Raw genomic sequence first — 19,629 nt, 5'->3', positions numbered from 1 at the left:
GGGCTCCCGACCCCCCGGGCGGCACCGCCGCCATGCTTCCCAAGCGGCGCACTATCCAGTGCACCACCGGGCCGGCCCTGGTCGAAAGTTATTTTAAGACTGGCCCATGGCTCACTCAGGGGAGTGCGGTGCTGACAACGCCAAGGCCACGGGTTCGGATCCCATATAGGTATGGCTGGTTGCTCACTGGGAGAGCGTGGTGCTGACAACACCAAGTCAAGGGTTAAGATCCCCTTACCGGTCATCTTTTTTTTTAAAAAAAAAAAAAAAAAATGAAAGTTATTTTAAAAATGTATTACCAATATGAATAGATTCATCATGAACATTTTCACTTCTATTAAGGAGCCGGCCCATTCTCTGTCTTTTTGATAATGGCCAGTCTAACTGGCATGAGATGATTTCTCAGTGTAATTTTGATTGGCATTTCCCTGATGCTTGGTGAGGTTGAGCATTTTTTTCATGTGTCTGTTGGCCATTTGTATATCTTCCTTTGAGAAATGCCTATTCAGCTCCTTTGCCCATTTTTTAATTGGGTTATTTTATTTTATTTTTTTTTTTTTACTGAGTTGTTTGAGTTCCTTGTATATTCTAGGTATTAATCTCCTGTCAGATGCATAGTTTGCAGATATTTTCTCTCACCCTGTAGGTTATCTTTTTGCTCTGTTGATTGTTTTTTTTGCTAAGTAGAAGATTTTTAGTTTGATAAAATCACATTTGTTTATATTTTTCATTTATTGCCTGTGGTTTGGGTCTTATTCACCAAGTCTTTGCCCAGTCCTACTTCCTGAAACATTTCCCCTATGTTTTCTTTTCAGAGATTTATAGTTTCGGTTCTTATATTTAAGTGTTTAATCCATTTTGAGTCAATTTTGGTATATGGTGAGAGGTCCAGGTCTAGTTTCATTCTTCTCCATATGGATGTCCAATTTTCCCAGCACCATTAATTGAAGAGGCAGTCTTTTCCCCAATGTATATTCTTATTGCTTTTGTCAAAGATCAGGTGGCTGTAAGTATGTGAGTTGATTTCTGGGTTCTCTATTCTGTTCCATTGGTCCAGTGGCTATTTTAATGCTAGTACCATGCTGTTTTGGTTACTATAGTTTTGTAGTATAATTTGAAGTCAGGTAGTGTAATGTCTCCAGCTTTTTTTTTTTTTTGCTCAGGTTCACTTTGGCTAAGGAATTGTCTTTTCAACAAATGGTTCTAAGACTACTGGAAATTCACATACAAAGAGATAACCAAAAAAATGAAGTTTCTGCTGTACCGTACATCTGCCATTGTACATATCTGTGGGGTACAGCATTGAATATCAACACCTGTGTGCAATATGTGATGCTTATATCAGGATAATTAGTATATTCAACATTACACAATGTAATCATTCTTTGTGGCCCTTTACCAATTTCTCAATAACCCCCTTCCCCCTCCCCATTTCCCACTTCTTGTAGCCTCAGTTCTGTTCTCTCCATTTGAAAGTTCAGCGAATTATTGTGATTGTTGTATCTTTCTTTCTTTTTTCTTTCTTTGTTTATTTTTTAAGCTTCCACTTATGAGTGAGAACATGAGGTATTTCTCTCTCCATGCCTGGCTTATTTCACTTAACATGATAGTCTCTAAGTTAATCCATGTTGCTGCAAATGGCAGAATTTCATTCTTTTTTATGGCAAAGTAGTATTCCATTTTCTGTATATACCACATTTTCCTTATCCAGTTGTCCTTTGATGGACATTTAGTTTGTTTCCAACTCTTGGCTATTGTAAATAGAGCTGTGATAAACATGGGAGTGCAGGTATCCCTTTGACATGGTGATTTACATTCCTTTGGGTATAAACCCAGAAGTGGGATTGCTGGATTGTATGGCAGTTCTATCTGTAGTTGTTTGAGGAACCTCCATACTGTTTTCCATAACAGCTGTACTAATTTATAGTCCCACCAACAGCATAGGAGGGTTCCTCTTTCTCTGCATCTTCACCAGCATTTGTTATTCTCTTTTTTTTTTTTTTTTTTTTTCCTTTTTGTCTTTTTTCGTGACCGGCAACGGATCGCAACCCTCAGTGTCGCGCCCTTACCAGTCCGGGACCGGCAACGGGATCGCAACCCTCTGTGTTGCGCCCGCACCTCACTCAGCCAGTGAGCGGCCGGTCTGTATGTGGGATCCGAACCCTCGGCAGGAGCGCCGCCGCAATCCCAAGCGGCGCACTGTAGCAGTGCTCCACTGGGCCGGCCCATTCTCTGTCTTTTTGATAATGGCCAGTCTAACTGGCATGAGATGATTTCTCAGTGTAATTTTGATTGGCATTTCCCTGATGCTTGGTGAGGTTGAGCATTTTTTTCATGTGTCTGTTGGCCATTTGTATATCTTCCTTTGAGAAATGCCTATTCAGCTCCTTTGCCCATTTTTTAATTGGGTTATTTTATTTTATTTTTTTTTTTTTACTGAGTTGTTTGAGTTCCTTGTATATTCTAGGTATTAATCTCCTGTCAGATGCATAGTTTGCAGATATTTTCTCTCACCCTGTAGGTTATCTTTTTGCTCTGTTGATTGTTTTTTTTGCTAAGTAGAAGATTTTTAGTTTGATAAAATCACATTTGTTTATATTTTTCATTTATTGCCTGTGGTTTGGGTCTTATTCACCAAGTCTTTGCCCAGTCCTACTTCCTGAAACATTTCCCCTATGTTTTCTTTTCAGAGATTTATAGTTTCGGTTCTTATATTTAAGTGTTTAATCCATTTTGAGTCAATTTTGGTATATGGTGAGAGGTCCAGGTCTAGTTTCATTCTTCTCCATATGGATGTCCAATTTTCCCAGCACCATTAATTGAAGAGGCAGTCTTTTCCCCAATGTATATTCTTATTGCTTTTGTCAAAGATCAGGTGGCTGTAAGTATGTGAGTTGATTTCTGGGTTCTCTATTCTGTTCCATTGGTCCAGTGGCTATTTTAATGCTAGTACCATGCTGTTTTGGTTACTATAGTTTTGTAGTATAATTTGAAGTCAGGTAGTGTAATGTCTCCAGCTTTATTTTTTTTTTTGCTCAGGTTCACTTTGGCTAAGGAATTGTCTTTTCAACAAATGGTTCTAAGACTACTGGAAATTCACATACAAAGAGATAACCAAAAAAATGAAGTTTGACCCCTACCTCCCACCATATACAAAGATTAACTCAAAATGGATCAAAGACCTAAATGTGAAAGCTAAAAATATAACATTTTTAGAAGAAAATATACGGGTAACTCTTCATGACCTCAGGTAAGGCTATAATTTCTCACAGATGATACCAGAAGCTCAAAGAACAAAAGAAAAAAATGATAAATTAGACATCAAAATTTAAAATATTTGTGCTTCAAAGGAAATCATCAGAACAGTAAAAAGACAATCCATAGAATGAGAGAAAATTTTTGCAAATCATCTTTCTGATAATGGGCTTGTATCTAGAATATATGAAGAACTTGAACCCTAAAAACTCATTAATAAACAGAAAAATAACATAATTTTAAAAATGGGCAAGGGATATGAATATGCATTTCTCCAAATAAGATATAGAAATGACCAATAAGGGGCCGGCCCGGTGGCGCACTGCTACAGTGTGCCGCTTGGGAGTGTGGTGGCGCTCCCGCCGAGGGTTCAGATCCCACATACAGACCGGTTTGCGCTCACTGGCTGAGCGAGGTGCGGGTGCAACACTGAGGGTTGCGATCCCGTTGCCGGTCCCAGTCCGGTACGGGGGCAACACTGAGGGTTGCGATCCATTGCCGGACATGAAAAAAGACAAAAAGGAAAAAAAAAAAAAAAAGAAATGACCAATAATTACATGAATAGATGCTCAACATCTTTAGTCATCAGAAAAATGCAAATTAAAACCACAATAAGGTACTACCTCACACCCACTACAATGGCTATGATCAAAAACAAGAGTTAGAGAGGAAGTGGAGAAATTGAAATCTTCATACATTGCTGATGCTGCTTTGGAAAACAGTCTGGCACTTCCTCCACAGGTTAAACATAGAGTTTCCATATGACCCAGAAATCCCACTCCTAGATATACACACAATAGAAATGGAAACATACATCCATACAAAAATTTGTGCATGAATGTTCATAACAGCATTATTTATAATAGCCAAAAGCCAAATGTAACCTATCTATACAAAGAAATATTACTCAGCACTAAAAAGGAATGAAGTACTAAGACATGCTACAACATGAATAAAACTTAAAAACATTAAGTGAAATAAGCCAGACACAAAAGACTGCATATTGTTTGATTCTAAAGTAGGCAAATCTATAGACAGAAAGTAAACAAGTGATTGCCAAGGGCTGGAGTGGAAGGGGTTGGGAAGGTGACTGCTAAATTATAACAGGATTTTTTTTGAGGGGGGATAATGAAAATATTCTAAAGTTGATTATGTTTGCACAACTCCGTAAATATACTAAAAGCCATTAAATTATATGCTTTAAATAGATGAATTGTATGGCATATGAATTATATCTTAATAAAGCTGTTACCAAAAGAAAAACAGGAAGCAATGTGCTAAGATGGTTCTTTACCAGTAATAAAGACATAGTGGCAGACCATCCAAAACCAAAGATGAGGGCAATGGACTGTTTACAATGGTAAAAAGGGAGGTTAAAACTGTCAAAATAAGACAGGAAAGACTGTCTGTGGATTCTAGATACTCATTGGTTGCTCCATCTTCACTGCCCCTTTCTTTTCAGGCCTGGTCAGGGTGTTCTAGTCTGAGCAAGATGGTCTTGCCCTCTGGATGGTCAGTCAGGAGCCAGAGTCATTAGGGCTTTGCTGCCCAGAAGCAGCCGTGGTCTGGCCAGAGCAGAGCAATGAAGTGCAAAATGAGGAGAAGCCTGGGTGGTTACCATGCCAACAGCCCATTCTCTACCGTGGAAATAAGAAGAAAAGGAAACTCGTGAATTGTGTGATTCATAAATTGCAAAGAATATGTGCTGAACTAAAATAGCTTAAAATTGAGGGAGGGGAATGTGAGAACAATACAAGTAATAACCCCAGATCCCTGGAATATCACGTAACATTTCATGAGCTGAATCCCTGGATGGCAAAATGCTTTAGCCCAGGCCTTCATCAGAACAAAGTATGCATAGCCTCTCTCCTGTGCCCATTAAACTCATACAGATCAATAAAGTGTCAATTCAGGCCCCCTTTCCCCCGACTCACCTATTCTACTCTAGTTTTTAGAAGTTAGCCATTTAAATACCTTGGAATTTGGTATAGCCTTTGAACAAGCTTCACTGAGAGCAAGTCTTTGATTCTCTTATCTATGGTCATGTTTTTGCAACCTAGTGCAGAGTTCTTGTAACCTTAGCACACCCTCATCATCATAGCTACACAACTTACAGAATAGTCACCATGCACCGGGGCCTCACAGCTATATCTAAGGAATAATAATTATTATTATGCTACAGGCTGTTAAAATCAGTAATTCTATTTTTAGGAATTAATTCTATAGAAATACTCATGAATGTGCACAAGTATTTAATGACTAATATATATGCTATCACTGTTCTATGTACTTTGTTCATTAATCCTCTTAACAACACAGCAAGACGGGTGCTATTATTAGCTTCATTTTAAGGCTGATAAAAGTGAGGTCAGGGAGATTAATTAACTTACCCAGGGTCACACAGTTAATAGGTATTAGAGCTAAGATTTGAAACCAGAGTCTAAGCTTGCAACCTCTACGTTACACAGCTATGAAGATAACCGCTGCAGTTGTTATTTATATGGGAAACTGGAAAAACCCAGACATCCAACAACAGGGAACTTTAAAAAAAAAATAGAATATCATTTATCCATTTAATGCTGTAGAATAGTTAGTGACATAGCAAAATTTGTTCAATATAGTGTTAAGAGAAAAAAATCAGGTTAAGACATATAGTATTCTCCAAAATGTTGACAATGGTTACCATCATGTATTAAAATTACAGATGACTTTTTGCTTATCTGTATTTTCTAAATGTTCTACAATAAATATATTCCTTCTACAAAAAAAATTTAAAAGAAAAATAAAAGGGAAATCCATGCCTAAACCTGACCTAAATTTTTCTCAGCCAAATATGTACAGATTGTGGTCCATTTGATAAAAACAAAAATGAAAAACAAGATTATTCACTTATATTTCAGCAAAGGACTGTGTCTGGTATTTAGACCAGTGTTTTCCAAAACAAGTTTTATAAGACACTCAGTCTATACGTAACAAAAACAAAGAGGATTCTAGAGTCAAATACATGTGGGAAACCCTCAGTCAGACAAGTTTATTGCAGGACTTCTTGGAGCATTTAATATGCTTATATGCGTTATGAATTTCAGAGGAGGTTACAGTATATAGCATTTTTTCAAACTCAGTTGAGTACAGAGAATATTAGGATGACTTTTTTTTATAAATACATTGACTTTTTTATTTTATTTTATTTTACTTCTCAAAATACATTGTACTTGATTTTCATGCCCCTTTATTAGGATGGCTTTTTAAAAAGTTATTTAAGAAAAAGAAAAGATGGCAGTAATAGAAAGTAGGGGTGGGGAGAATTCTGTGTGCTTATCTATTTCCCAAGCTCTCCCTTTCCGCAGTCACTGGAGTTGGCTACATCAGGCAAAATAAGGCCTGGTGAGAGATGCACACTCTTAAATCAGCCAAAGGACACAAGACATACCCAAAGGAACTAAACAAGGAACTTTAATAGTGTTTAGGGAACACAACACAAATTCTTTAGTGACCAGAGAACCATCCCATAGGCATGAATATCAGCACTGCTCAACGCCTGAGACAGCTGTGGGCAGAGCTTCCAGGAAATCTGGCAAGAAGCTTAATAAAAATTGAGCAGTAGAGCATAAGACAAATTTAATTTAACTTGGTTTTTAGTGCCAAAGACTGGGTCCCGCAGAAAGGAGAAATGAGGAAACAAAAAGAATAAGAACTATTGTTTAAAAGTAGTTCAGTTCCCCACTGAACAAACACTTCTTTGGCTATATGCCACCTTCTCTGCCTGCAAGGCTTCCCTACCCCCACTATCCTTCATTTCTTTAACTCTTACTCATCCTTCAAAATTCAGCTCAAGCATCACCTCCCTTTAGTGAGTATTCTTCAAAGCACCAGTCTGAAATACATGCTTCCGCAGCACGCTTTAAGAAGCAAATAATTACTGCATACCTACCACCTGTTAGGCACCTAATGCATTCCTCCTTTATAACACCTATTTGCACTGTAGAAAAATTATTTTCATTGACCTATTTACATTTTTGACTTTGTACCCCACCCACTGATCTCAAGGCTTAGCCAGTGCCTCTGCACATCATTGGTGAATGAATTGAAGCATCTATGGGATCAAAATTACTCAGACATTATACCTGTCTTCAGGGAGCTTCTCATGAATTATAGAGGAAAGGAGAGACAAACAATTACAACTGATAACAGGATGAACTATGCAGTAAATAATGGCATGGGCAAAAGAAGCTTCTGAGCTCTCTGGTAAGGAAGAGATTGTATGCACAGGCTTTGTACAGGAAAACATGTTTTCAGTGCCCTCAACCTGTCTTGCAACAAGCTTGTCAAACATGCAAACTGGTCTTACAAACAGCCTGCATACCCCTCACCATTTAGCTCAGAAAGGGTGAGTTTATTTGCATTTCATTTCTTTCCTTACAAAGTTAAATTGCATTTAAGGAGCTAAGAATTCTTCCATTCATGTGTCTGTCTTGCCAAGCTAAGTTCAGACCAAGGAATGAGAGAGTGAGGCCAAAAGAAAATACATGACATCCACAGTCTTTAATCTGCAATTTGTGTAGGTGTTGCAATCATTTTACTCTTGGTTCTCAAGCAGCTGGTTCGGTTGGAAATCAAGTTTATGAACAGGCCTGCTGTAAACCATAAAGGAGTTTTTCCTCTGTGATCAATCACTAAAATGATAGGTGTTAAATAAATACAAAGGAAAGAGAGTAATTTCTGGGAAAGCCATCCTGTCTCAATCAGAGTGTGAAAGGGGAAGCCAAGTGACTGGAGTGGGTGGGGAAGAGTCAGAATTTGCTAGGTTGGTAGTGTTTTGACTTCTGTTCTCAGTCCTTGATGGAGCTCACCCTGCAAGTTCCTTCTGAAAGGGCACAGGTAAGACAGGAAAAGTACCTCCGCAGTTCATTCATAACCTTGAAAGCCTTCCCCATGTGGGCAGGGTTGACGGTGATTGTCCTCTGGTTCTTCTCCTCATCCCCAGCCTGTATCGGGGGCCGGGAACTCGGCTTGATGCTGTGGGAGGGAAGTGGGAGGGCAAGAGAGGATCACATGTTGGTAAACCCATTCATCCAACAGCAACAAGTCCATGCATTTACCAACCCGCCAGGGGCATCTCTGTCTGCCTGTTCTCCTCACCACAGACCCAGCAGGGAAGGAAACCCACTGGGTCAGGCCTTTCCGCAGAATCTCCCAAAGCAAAGTGCATTCCCCTGGAGGAAGCCCAGTACTAGCTTGGCTTCCTCCACCAAATACTGTGTGACTTTGTGGGAGGTCCTTATCCTCCACATCTCTCCATTCCTAAAAGGGAGAAGAATGAAGCACTACATCACTCACTTCACAGGGATGTCTGTACATCCAACCAACATTTAATGGAAGCTACTATGTGCCAGGCACTGTATTTAAACTTAAGGGAGACACAACAGTAAACAAGGCACCGTCCCTGCCCTCACAAAGCTTAGAGTTAAGTGGAGGAGGAAACCAAATAAACATTTAAACATCATATCTTAAGTATTATTATACTATAGGAGCTTCAGAAGCACAGGGGATGGGCAACTATTCCAGTGATGGCTGGTTTAGGGAAAACCTCCTGGAAGCAGAGGCCTGAAGGAAGTGCAGAAATTAGCCAGGTGAAAAGATAGGCAGAGGAAACAGTATGCACAAAGACCTGGAGGAGAAAAAGAGCAAAGTGTGCTTAAATTACTGGCAATTCAGTAAAACTAGAGAACACAAGAGGTGAGTATCAAGAGAAAAGACTAGAAGACTGAGCACTCTTATATAAAAGTGTCATATAAGCAAAGCTAAGGACTTCGAATTTCTAAAATAATGAGAAGTCATCAAAGGGTTTTAAACAGAGAAGTGGGACAGGAAGCAGGTGAACATAGTTGTGCTTTAGAAAGATCACACTGGCTATGATACAGAGAACAGTGGCACAAGAGTAAAAGCTTTTGGGAAACCATAATCCCATAGAAAGACAAGGATTGTAATTGTTATGGAAAGAAAGCCTGTCTGGGTGGACTAAGTGAGCAGGTAGTGACTAGCAAGAGTCACCCATAATCTCAACACCCTCTGTACTGAAGTCAAATCCCTATGGGATGCCAGCTAGCTGCCCAGCTACTCCTGAACAACATGTCTGAACTTAATGGTGGAAGGAAGCAGAAATGAAAAGAATCAACAGAAAAAGGATTTTCTCCCCCAACTAGTGAAACTATTCAGCTCCAAAGTCAAGGCTGGGACCTTGGAGTTACCTCTGTTTTCAGGAGGTTAATCTTTGCTTTACTAGTAGGAAAATGGGACCTTCTCCACTGTGTAGATTTGGGGTCCCACAGTTCACTCCAATTCTAGAACACTGAGGGTAGTCTCCTTTGACATTTCCCGGTGGGTTTCTGTCCATGCTACCTCCTAGCCTTGCAAATTGACTAGAGGAAGGGGCTGCTTTGGTTAAAAGAATGTTTCAGAGGCCCGAGAGTCTCCATAGATCTCACACTGGGATTCATAACTATCGGAACATTCAAATACAGCCAGTATGCCAGACCCACAACTTGTCTGACCATAACAGACTCCTCCTTTGGCTTCCTTCCCCACCTTCAGTTCAGCATGCAAATATAAGCCATGGACATCTGAACTTTGGGACTGTTTGGATTCTGGGAGCAAGAGATGCACAAAGGAAGATGATTAGATTTGTGTGTTTTAGCAGGTAAAGAAAATCTCAAGCCAGAAAATGTGATCAGGGAGAGGAAGCACCCAGCAAAAATGAAAAACTTCATGTAAGAAATCCCCCAAGCACAGTTTTTCTTATAGTTAGTTTCCTTCCTTACTCTAAGGCCAAAAAGATATTAATTTCTATTTTCTACTACAAGTCTAACTTTTTTTAATATTTAAGCTCTTATTTTATCTGATATTGATTTTTATGTCTTGACGTGGTATGGTGATCTAATATTTTCCCATAAGTTCAACTTACTGAATACTTATTTTTCCTACTAATTTGTCAGGCCACTTTAGGTCACATATTAATGTTCCAAATATACAGGGATCTATTTCTGGATTCTAACCTGTTCCACTGGTCAGTTTGTCTGTCTTTGTACCAGTACCACCTTATTTCTGTAGCTTTACAATAAGGACTAATATCTGATAGGGCAACTCCCCAAGCCTATCGCTATTCTTGAAAAGTGTCTTGATTCTTTGGGTTTCTTCGCTCTTTCATACAAATTTTAGTATCAGCTTGTCAAGTTCCATCAAAAATGTTGATGAGATTTTGACAGAAACTGCATTGAGTTTTTAGATCGATTTGGATAGAACCAACATCTGATAGTTTGCCTTCCTATCCATGAACATGAGATAGCCCTCCATTTAGTTAGGTCCTTTTTAATGTCACTCAAACTTTTACTTTTCTCTGTATGAAAACCTTATACATATTTGATTAGATTTGTTCTCGAGTACTTTGTAGTTTTTGTTGCTATTTTAGAAATGGTCTTTTTAAAATAATATTATCTGATCATTATGGTTTATAAAATGTAACCAATTTTGCAAATTGATCATATATCTAGCCACCTTACCAAATGTTCCTGTTATTTCTAACTATTTGACCATAGATTCAATTAGGTGTTCTATGCAGACTATCTTATTACCTGCCTATAATGCCAGAGTTTTTCCCTCCTTTCTAATTCTCAGGCCTCCCATTTCTTCTTTTGAAAGAAATTTGCACTGGCAAGGATGGCCACACAATGTCCTAGTGAATATCCTTGTCTGTCATATTCCTGATTTTAAAGATGTTTCTAACGTTTCCCCATTGTATATGTTTGCTATAAGATTTTTACAGTTGTTCTTTATTGTGTTAAGAAAATTCCCCTCTATTTTTATTAAGGTTTTTTTAATCATAAAATTATACTGAATTATTAAATGTTTTTGTGCATCTAATGAGATGATGATATGGGTTTTTTCCTTTAATTTCTTAATGTGATGAATGACACATATTTTTCTAATTCTAAATCATATTTACATTCCTAAGATAAATCTAGGAACTGTAAAATACTGTACAAATTTTCATTATAAATGTTGTCTTCAAACTGTGGACAGACTTAAAAACCAGGATGAAAAAATATAATTTGCTATGGATCAGGGAACCACTGAAGGTTTTTGACAGGGAACTAATAAGATTAGAGCTCAGAAAAGCATAGTGGACAGATATTATTAGCTTCACTTCACAGATATGGAACAGGTGTAGACCAAATAGAGCCATGTGGAAGTGCTGACAATAATCTCTAGTGTGGCTAGTGAACAGGAAAGCTCACTCTTCCTGTTGTATTGCTCTTTGTACTTTCCTGTCTTCCAGAATAGTCCAATAATGATGTATCCCTGTTAATACAATGTTATGTTTACCAAAATGTCTCAAACATAGATTGCCTGTTATCAGAAGATTAACGTTCAACAAAATGTAATTCACACTAGAACCTCCCTGAAAGAGCAAGTGACTTGCAGATTACCATAGGGCTGGCTAGAAAGAGGACATTGGTTTCCCCAGTCCACCCATAGTCCTGTCCAACCTTTGATGCAGAGGTAAGGTTTGACATCAGAAAGAACCCAAGGTCCCTTTATTCCCCATACTCTGCTCTTCCCTGAAGACATAGGACGTCTGGAGTGGATTCTGGGTTCCTGGTTTCTGGAAGGTACAAGCTTCTTGGCAACTCATTAACCTTCCAGATAGCACAATGTTAAGGAAAGAGAGCATCTGAGGACTCAGAGATGTTAAGAATCTTGTACAAGATCACATAAATAATAAGTAGCCAAGATGGGATCTGAGCTACAGGTGTCATTGACCAGAAGTTCAAGCTATTTCCACCACCACCTACTCCCTCCAGCAACATAGTACATACATGAATATAAATGCATACACACATACATATGCCTCAGCCTAGATCCCATGCCCAGATACAGAGTTGCTAGATCCCAACATTTCCTCCCCTAAAACTTTCTTCCTCCATTCTTACCAGATTTTGACTACTTAGTCCCTAACAGATTGCCCCATCCCCACACCTATCAAGGCCTAATCCCTGGCATTCTCAGTTCTTGATCTCAGATAAGGCTGGTGGATTCTCTCTGCCCACTTTGAAATACAGACCACACTCATGTATATTCCACTGTCCTCTCCAAGGCCCAAGATCATACTTTTCACCCAACCTAGGCGCAGCCAAAAACTCTCTCTCTCTCTCTCTCTCTCTCTCTCTCTCTCACACACACACACACACACACACACACACACACACACTTCTTTGAGCAGACTCAGCCCCAAGATGTTTTCTGTTGAAAAGCATTTATCAGTAAATGCCCTTTCTCTAAACACAAAGTGGCTGAATTCTCCAAGAGCAAAAGTCAGTTCCAGCCCCTATTAAAACCACACCAGGCTTCAAGAACCTCCACCTAGCCCAAATGAGGTAATTCAGTCTTCAAGGTTTCATGATCTGGCAAGATGTATGCAACCTACGAAATTCTCTCTGTAGTCAGTGTTAATTTATATTTGTCCCTCCTGCGAGACCAGGAGCCTTCACTGTACCCTGATGTTCAGAGTTCCAGCAACATTCAAGTTAAGCCATGTTTAAGATTCAAATGTGCTGTGGTTTGGATGTTTCCCCAAGCTCATGTTGGAGCTTAATCCCCAATATGGTATTTGAAAGGTGGGTCCTCTAGGAGATGGTTGGATCGTAAGGATTCTGTCCTCATGAATGGATTAATCCATTCATAGATTAATGGATTAATGGGTTAATGGGTTATCGGAGTAGACTGGGGGCTTTATAAGGAGAGGAAGAAAGCATGTGGAAATGTGCTCTTCTCAGCCCTGACCATGTGATAGTCAGTGCTGCCTCAGGACTCTACGGAGTCCTCACCAGGAAAAAGGCCCTCACCAGATGCACCCCCTGGACCTTGAACATCCCAGCTTACAAAACTGTTAGAAATAAATTTTATTTCTGTATAAACAATCCACTTTCAGATATTCTGTTATAATCAACAGAAAACTGACTAATACAAAATGGATCACCAATCACAGGTGTAGTGAGAAAGTATGGACCAGGCAGAATCCCTGCTCTTTCCTATGGAAATACACAGAAATGATCATCTCAGCCATTTTCCACATAAGCTACAGCAGAATCAAAACACATCAAACCAGTCAACTTTTCCAAACCACCAGATATCTGGTTCAATAATTAATTTTACACACTGTCCTGTTATTAGTAAACATACTCATATAAACCACCACTGGTGCCTTAGTGGACCCACTGCAGCGAATGACTGCTCTAGCCCAGCAGGTAAAAAGGCCAACAACCGCCTTCAACAGCCCACAGACAGACAGGATTGAAAGTTGGCTCAGACAAACCTCACACTCTCACAGATGCCCATTGACCCTGTCAAGAAGGCATACAGTCGAGACTCACAGCCACAGGAAGGACAGACATCTCTGGCCCTTCCTTCCTGGGCTTTCTGCTTCTCTTTTCCACTGGCTTAAACTATTACAGTGGCTGCCACCTGCTGCTCCCCATTCCAGATGCCCTTCCTCCAAATGCTTCCCGCATACCATTGACAAACTGATCCTTCCAAAAGGTCGCTCAGATAATGTCTTTCAGATCCTCACTGCCGAGGAGTCTCCTCAGGGGCTTAGAGGGTTATGGGTTGGAGTTTCAGTCAGAGCTCTCTGCTTCCAGTTATTTTATATATTGGGTGACCAAGTAAGATTTCCTTTTAAAGGACTCTATAGCTAAATAGCTGAAAAATCATCAGCCTATAGAATAAAGTCATGATTCTTGCCTAGCATTCAAGGACTTCCTTGACCTGGACTGAATCTAAATGCCAGACTTACCATTCACTTACTCAAATATCTACTGAGTACTAATATGTACCAAGTAAGTGAACAATCCACTGCAGACAGGTTACAGATTTCCCCTCTTTTTCCCTGTATTATAACCTAAACGCCTGTTCTTCAAGGACAAGTTAAGCTTTGACTCTTCTATGAGGCCCTCTGAATACTTCAGTCCTAAGCAGTCCCTTCCTTTCCTAAATTCCTATAGTATTTCCAGCCTATAACTCAATTGGCACATAGAACACTGCACTGTGTTTCATTACTTTTTCATGGTATAAATCTAACCACCTATCCCCTCAAACAAGATTCCACATACCTGGAGGGCAAAGACTATGTGTCCAAGGACTTTTTGTATGCTTAGGTTGCCCAGCCATGCCCCTAGAAGGCCCTCATTACATATTTGTCATCACTGAACTCTGACCTGAAAACCTTTCACTTGTCCTTATTATAAGTATTAGACAGTAGAGCAGAGTGTGATAGTCTAACCCAACCACTGCCCCACCCCAACCATTTAAAAGACCTGAAAGCACAGTAGGCCTTCAGAGTTAAACTATAAATAAATATACACAAAATATTAATTATAAAAGTTATATGTAAAAATATGTAAGCTTTAAATATTAGGCACCCTACCTCCCAAAGCTTTTTTTCCAGACCTCCCCTAATCTCTAAAATGCAAATCCACATATCCAATGTCTTACTTGACTTCCCCACCTAGATTTTACACAGGTAACTCATACATATCAAAAATTGATTTTCCCCACCCTCCCTCAATCCTACCCTTCTTTCTGTGTTCTCTATCTCACAGGCATAACTAATCGCCCTCTCACCTGTCCAAGACAGAAACTAGGATGTCATCCTTAATACCTTCTTCCCTCTCGCTCTCTCACACCCCTCAAGGCCTATCAAACCTATGTCCTTTAATATCTCTACACCCCATTCCCCTCTTATTGTCACTACTACCACAACCTCATTCCAAGAGCCATCATGTTCTCTTGCTCAGATCATTACAATAACCTCCTCCCGGACGCCAGAATGACCTGTCCAGAATGTCCACGTGATCAAGGCATGTTCTGCGTGAAGTCTTTCACTGATTCCTCACTGCATTCGAGATAAATCTCAGAGATCTAGCCTGGTCCTTCATAATTCCATCATTTCCCTGAAGACTTCTCATTACCATAGTACTAAAATCCTTGCAATTGCCTAAATACACAAGGCTCTTCTGCCTGGTGAAGTTTTGTCTGCCTAGAAAATGCTTTCTATTGCCATTCACTTTCCCCTGTGTCCAGCTAGTTCCTATCAGCCCTTCAAGCCTCTTCCTGGAACCATTCCCTATCATCCTCCACTGCCCATTAGATTACTTAGAATCTAGTAGGAAACCAGATTAGTGTCTCCTGTCCCGTGTTCCCACAGCACTCTGTGCTTCTCTCTGAACTGTATTGTAATTACCTCTTACTTGTCTGTCTCCCCCACACAGTGTGTACTGGTAAATGTTTATCAGTTAACAGTTGGTTGGGGTGGAAAGGAGCCCTGATTTGTAACATTTGCCAATTTCCATGGTGTAAATACTCCCACCATGGCAGATTTCAAGCTACCAACACGATGTCACTGAACATGGGATTTGGGAAGAAATATGCAGCAGTACACCATTCTATCACTGCACAGTATTTCCACTATAAGCTACAATGGACATAAACTCAAAGGCCTAGATAATAATAACACAATTAGGAAGTGATGAGTTTTGAGTATTTATTACACCTGCTTTCAAAATAATTTATGTATAAATTACATAATTTAATTTTTAATATTGGCTGTATTTGATAACTGATTCACAAAATTCCTGAAAATTAAACAAGCGGCTTTTGCAAGTGGATGGGTGCTGGCTCCAGCACACCACTTCGTCCCTGCTCCAAACTGTGAGCTCCATGAGAATCAGAATGGTGTCTTAGTTCCCTCTGTACTCTTAGCCTCTGGCACATGATGGGTGCTCAGTAAATGATTATTGAGTTAAATTAATGGACGGATAAGTAAATGAGCTACTGACTGAAGCATCTTTCCTCGCTTTCCTTCATTAAAATAATTATGGCTTTGCCCCCCTCAACTTCCCTCCCTTCTCCCCACATCCCATGTGGGGGATATTTTCTTAGCCAGTCCAGTACCCTGCATTGATGATAGAGAATCAGGAGGTGAGGGAAGAGAGAAAGCCAGCATCAACTAGAAAAGAGGCAGGAAAGGAAGAAAGGTTGCTGCTTACTGTGCCAGTGCTTAGGCTCTTTCCATTGCTGAGGAAAATTCAGGCAATGAGTGGAAAGGAAACGACACTAAAAAACATGCCAGAAAGTCAGGAGACAGAAAAGTCTCTGTGCACGTTGATTGTGCAGAAGTTTTTCGGGGATCTAACAAATGAGGAGCTCCAGACCATCCAAGATGTGAGACAATGAGGAGGGGAGGAAAGAGGAGTCTGGGAAATGGTGTTGAAGATTACGAACTGTTTCCCATCTAAAAGTCTTCAAGAGATGCAGATAAAGTTCAGAAGCCCTGGGCTGATACCGGGCCGCATACACAGGACCCTAGCACATATGTTCAAGCTAGAGCTGAGACAGAATAAAGAGAGGCAAAGTCACCCAGAGAAAGCCAAACAAATCTGCACCATTGTAAGACTATGCTGAATGCATTAAAATCCCTCAATAAAGTGTCCTTTAGAAAGGAATAACCTATAACTAAGAATCACACAAAGAAAGCTGTTGGTCCAGCCCATCCCACAACGTCTAGGAAAGAAAGTGATTTAATCATCAGATAGCATCATTTAGTACAGCCTCGGGTCAGATCCCTGTTGTGGAACTCGAAGCCTATAAATATTCACCTGCCATAACTCAGTCCATAGTTCACTATGCAGGCTTTTGACCCATTCGGCCTCCCCCATGGCTCTACTTCAGAGAGAAAGAAAGTGGTAGCAAGCTCTCAGAAATGTCTTGCCAGTAATAGCTTCCACTTACAAATTAATAAACTGACAGGCTGACTGTCCTACTTTAGGTTCTCGTGAGGTCATCAACATGACTCTGCTTCTCCCAGTCTGGGCAGCAATGGGACACAAACAAGGTAGAATTTCTAAACCCATGGTGCTCTGGACAAACTGCTGATCTAGTAAGTATCCCAATCCTAAAGTTCAAGACCAAAATGACCAAATTTAGATTTCTATTTCTAGATTAACGAAGGACCTGGCACTTGAAGATGTCCAGCCAGCAGAATTCAGGACTTGATGGCACAGTCCTGCCACCAGGAAACACCCTTTACACACAGACTACCGTAGAGCCCCATACACTTCCTACTCTTTCAGCAGTGCCACCTCAGTCCATAGCATCAGGCTGATTCCCTGCAATAGCACACATGGACACCTAGAAGATACGCATCAGTAAGCTACAGCTCCATGTAACAGTTAATCACAGGTAACATTTACTGAAAGTTAACAATATGTTTCCATTATTTCATCTTATCTTCAGAACAACTCTGTGAGGTAGGCACTATTATCTCCTCAGGCACTGAGATAAAATTTGTCAAAAGTCCCCCATAACTAGTATGAGGAGAACTGGCACTTGAACCCAAGTCTATCTGACTCCAGAGCCTGTGCTCTTCATGACAATATCCACTGACTTAGGAGAATGTCCACACCCACCAGTACAAGGGAGGACACCCCTTACATCCCCTTCTCTGAGGTTCTTCCCTATGTGGCTAAACCAGACCAAATGAAAAAAGAATAAACCTAGAACATGTGACATTGCACAACTTCTCACTACGGATTGTGGGCAATTGCAGTGTGTACTGGAGTTAATATTATTAATTGTACTCAGGCCTTCACACAAGCCTGTCATGATTGATCAAAGGTGACCAGCAGCTGCAGCCATTTTAAAAATGTGCTACTTCATAAACAAGCTCAAGAACAGGTATGTTGCAAATCACATTCCTAAAATCCTAAGTCACAGACTGCTTTCTTCAAAACTGAGGGGAAAAAACTCTTAAAGGAGCTGTGTAAAAATGTAAACCATAAGAAAAATACTTGAGTTCAGACAGAATTAGACAAAAAGAAAGACTAAACGAAAACACACCCCTCATCATGTGGCATTTTGGAAGCCAAGCTTATATTTAGTTTGAATAGGAGAGTTGAGCTCTTCCATGTGTGTGGTTTTGATAGAGGCTACAATATACTTTCATAAGTTAAAAAGGAAAGTTGTGATAAAAGTCTGAAAATCTCCATAAATTATAAAAAGTTACAGATTTCTAACCTAAGAGCCATTGAACTTATTTAACAGGTAAAAAATCTAAAAGCAAAGCATGTTCAAGCTATTTTTTACATAGTTTATTAATGCTCTATTCAGTTTAATATAGTTTTAGTGTTCATCCAGAAATGGAAAAAAAATTAGGTCTGTTCTAAGATGGCAAATTTCATTAAATAAAGTGGTTGCTTTAGAAAACTTACACAAAAATTATCTTGCCTGGATCTTCCTTAGTCAACAAGTTAGCAAGCAAAATCCTAAAAATCCAAACCTGGGTGTGGGGAAATCAAGAGATTTCCTTCAATGACTTTGTTTTTGCAGTTGAAAACCTTACTTCGCCAAAGAAGTATTTCCAAAATGGAAAATTTGGTTTCAATTATCATGGTTGAAATGCATGCACATGTGCTTCAGGCAGCAGTGATGCCCCAAAACTACAAAAGTATCTAACCACGACTTCTAGGGGTGGGGGAGGACTAAGTGACTTGCCAGTGGGAATAGAAAAAAAGGCCAGGTTCCTCAACACTTGCTCTTCTCTGGGTCTTGCCAGCATTTTACCTGGCATAGCAAAATTCAGCACTTAGGGAGCATTGGCTTTCTAACTCGTGTCTCCTCAGAAAATATTATCTATCTGCTGTTTCTGGATCAAGGGTAAATAGATTAGTTGCTTCGGCTCAGAAGCTCCCTGAGGTCTGGGAGCAGGCTCTCCTTCGCAAGAACCAGCCAATAAGAACCATTGTCTGAAAACATCACACACAAATTCACGGCATAGTGCTGGGCCTCTAACAGGGGCATCTCTGTGCTCCTGATGAAGAAATTAATCACAATTTTAAGAAAAATGGACAACAAACTTCCCCTTTTTGTGATGCTTCTTCTACAAGTTGTGGTTCTCTGCAACTCTTGCAGATCTGCCACAATCTAGGCCTGATTTTTATTTTATTGCAGTAAAACATATGCAACACAAAATTTACCACTTTAACCATTTTTAAATGTACAGTTCAGTGGCATTAACTACATTCACACTGCTGTACAACTGTCACCACCATCCATCTGCAGAACTTTTTCATCTTTCCAAACTGAAATTCTGTACCCATTAAATACTAACTCCCTATTCCTCCCTCCCTCCAGCCCCTGGGAAGCATTTCACTTTTTGTCTCTATGGATTTGACTAATCATGTAAGTTGGAAATTTATTTTAATCCATCCACAGGGCTGATTTCCAGAACTAAAATAAAATCCCAATAGCAAGGGCAACTGCCAT

At 39.8% G+C, this 19,629-nt stretch overlaps 1 protein-coding gene across 1 annotated transcript in view; it reads right to left on the bottom strand.

The window, feature by feature from the left end:
• The window catches only part of KLHL3 (kelch-like family member 3), a 113,321-nt gene that overhangs the window by 89,992 nt on the left and 3,700 nt on the right, over positions 1–19,629 (bottom strand). The window contains exon 2 of the mRNA XM_008575433.1: positions 8,152–8,271. Coding sequence (XP_008573655.1) covers positions 8,152–8,271 — 120 coding nt within the window. The remainder of the gene's footprint in view (positions 1–8,151; positions 8,272–19,629) is intronic.

The sequence above is a fragment of the Galeopterus variegatus genome, unplaced genomic scaffold (genome assembly GCF_000696425.1).
Source record: "Galeopterus variegatus unplaced genomic scaffold, G_variegatus-3.0.2 Scaffold1185, whole genome shotgun sequence".
In the NCBI taxonomy this organism is placed as follows: Eukaryota; Metazoa; Chordata; class Mammalia; order Dermoptera; family Cynocephalidae; genus Galeopterus; species Galeopterus variegatus.
This window is presented reverse-complemented; position numbering and strand designations above follow the sequence as displayed.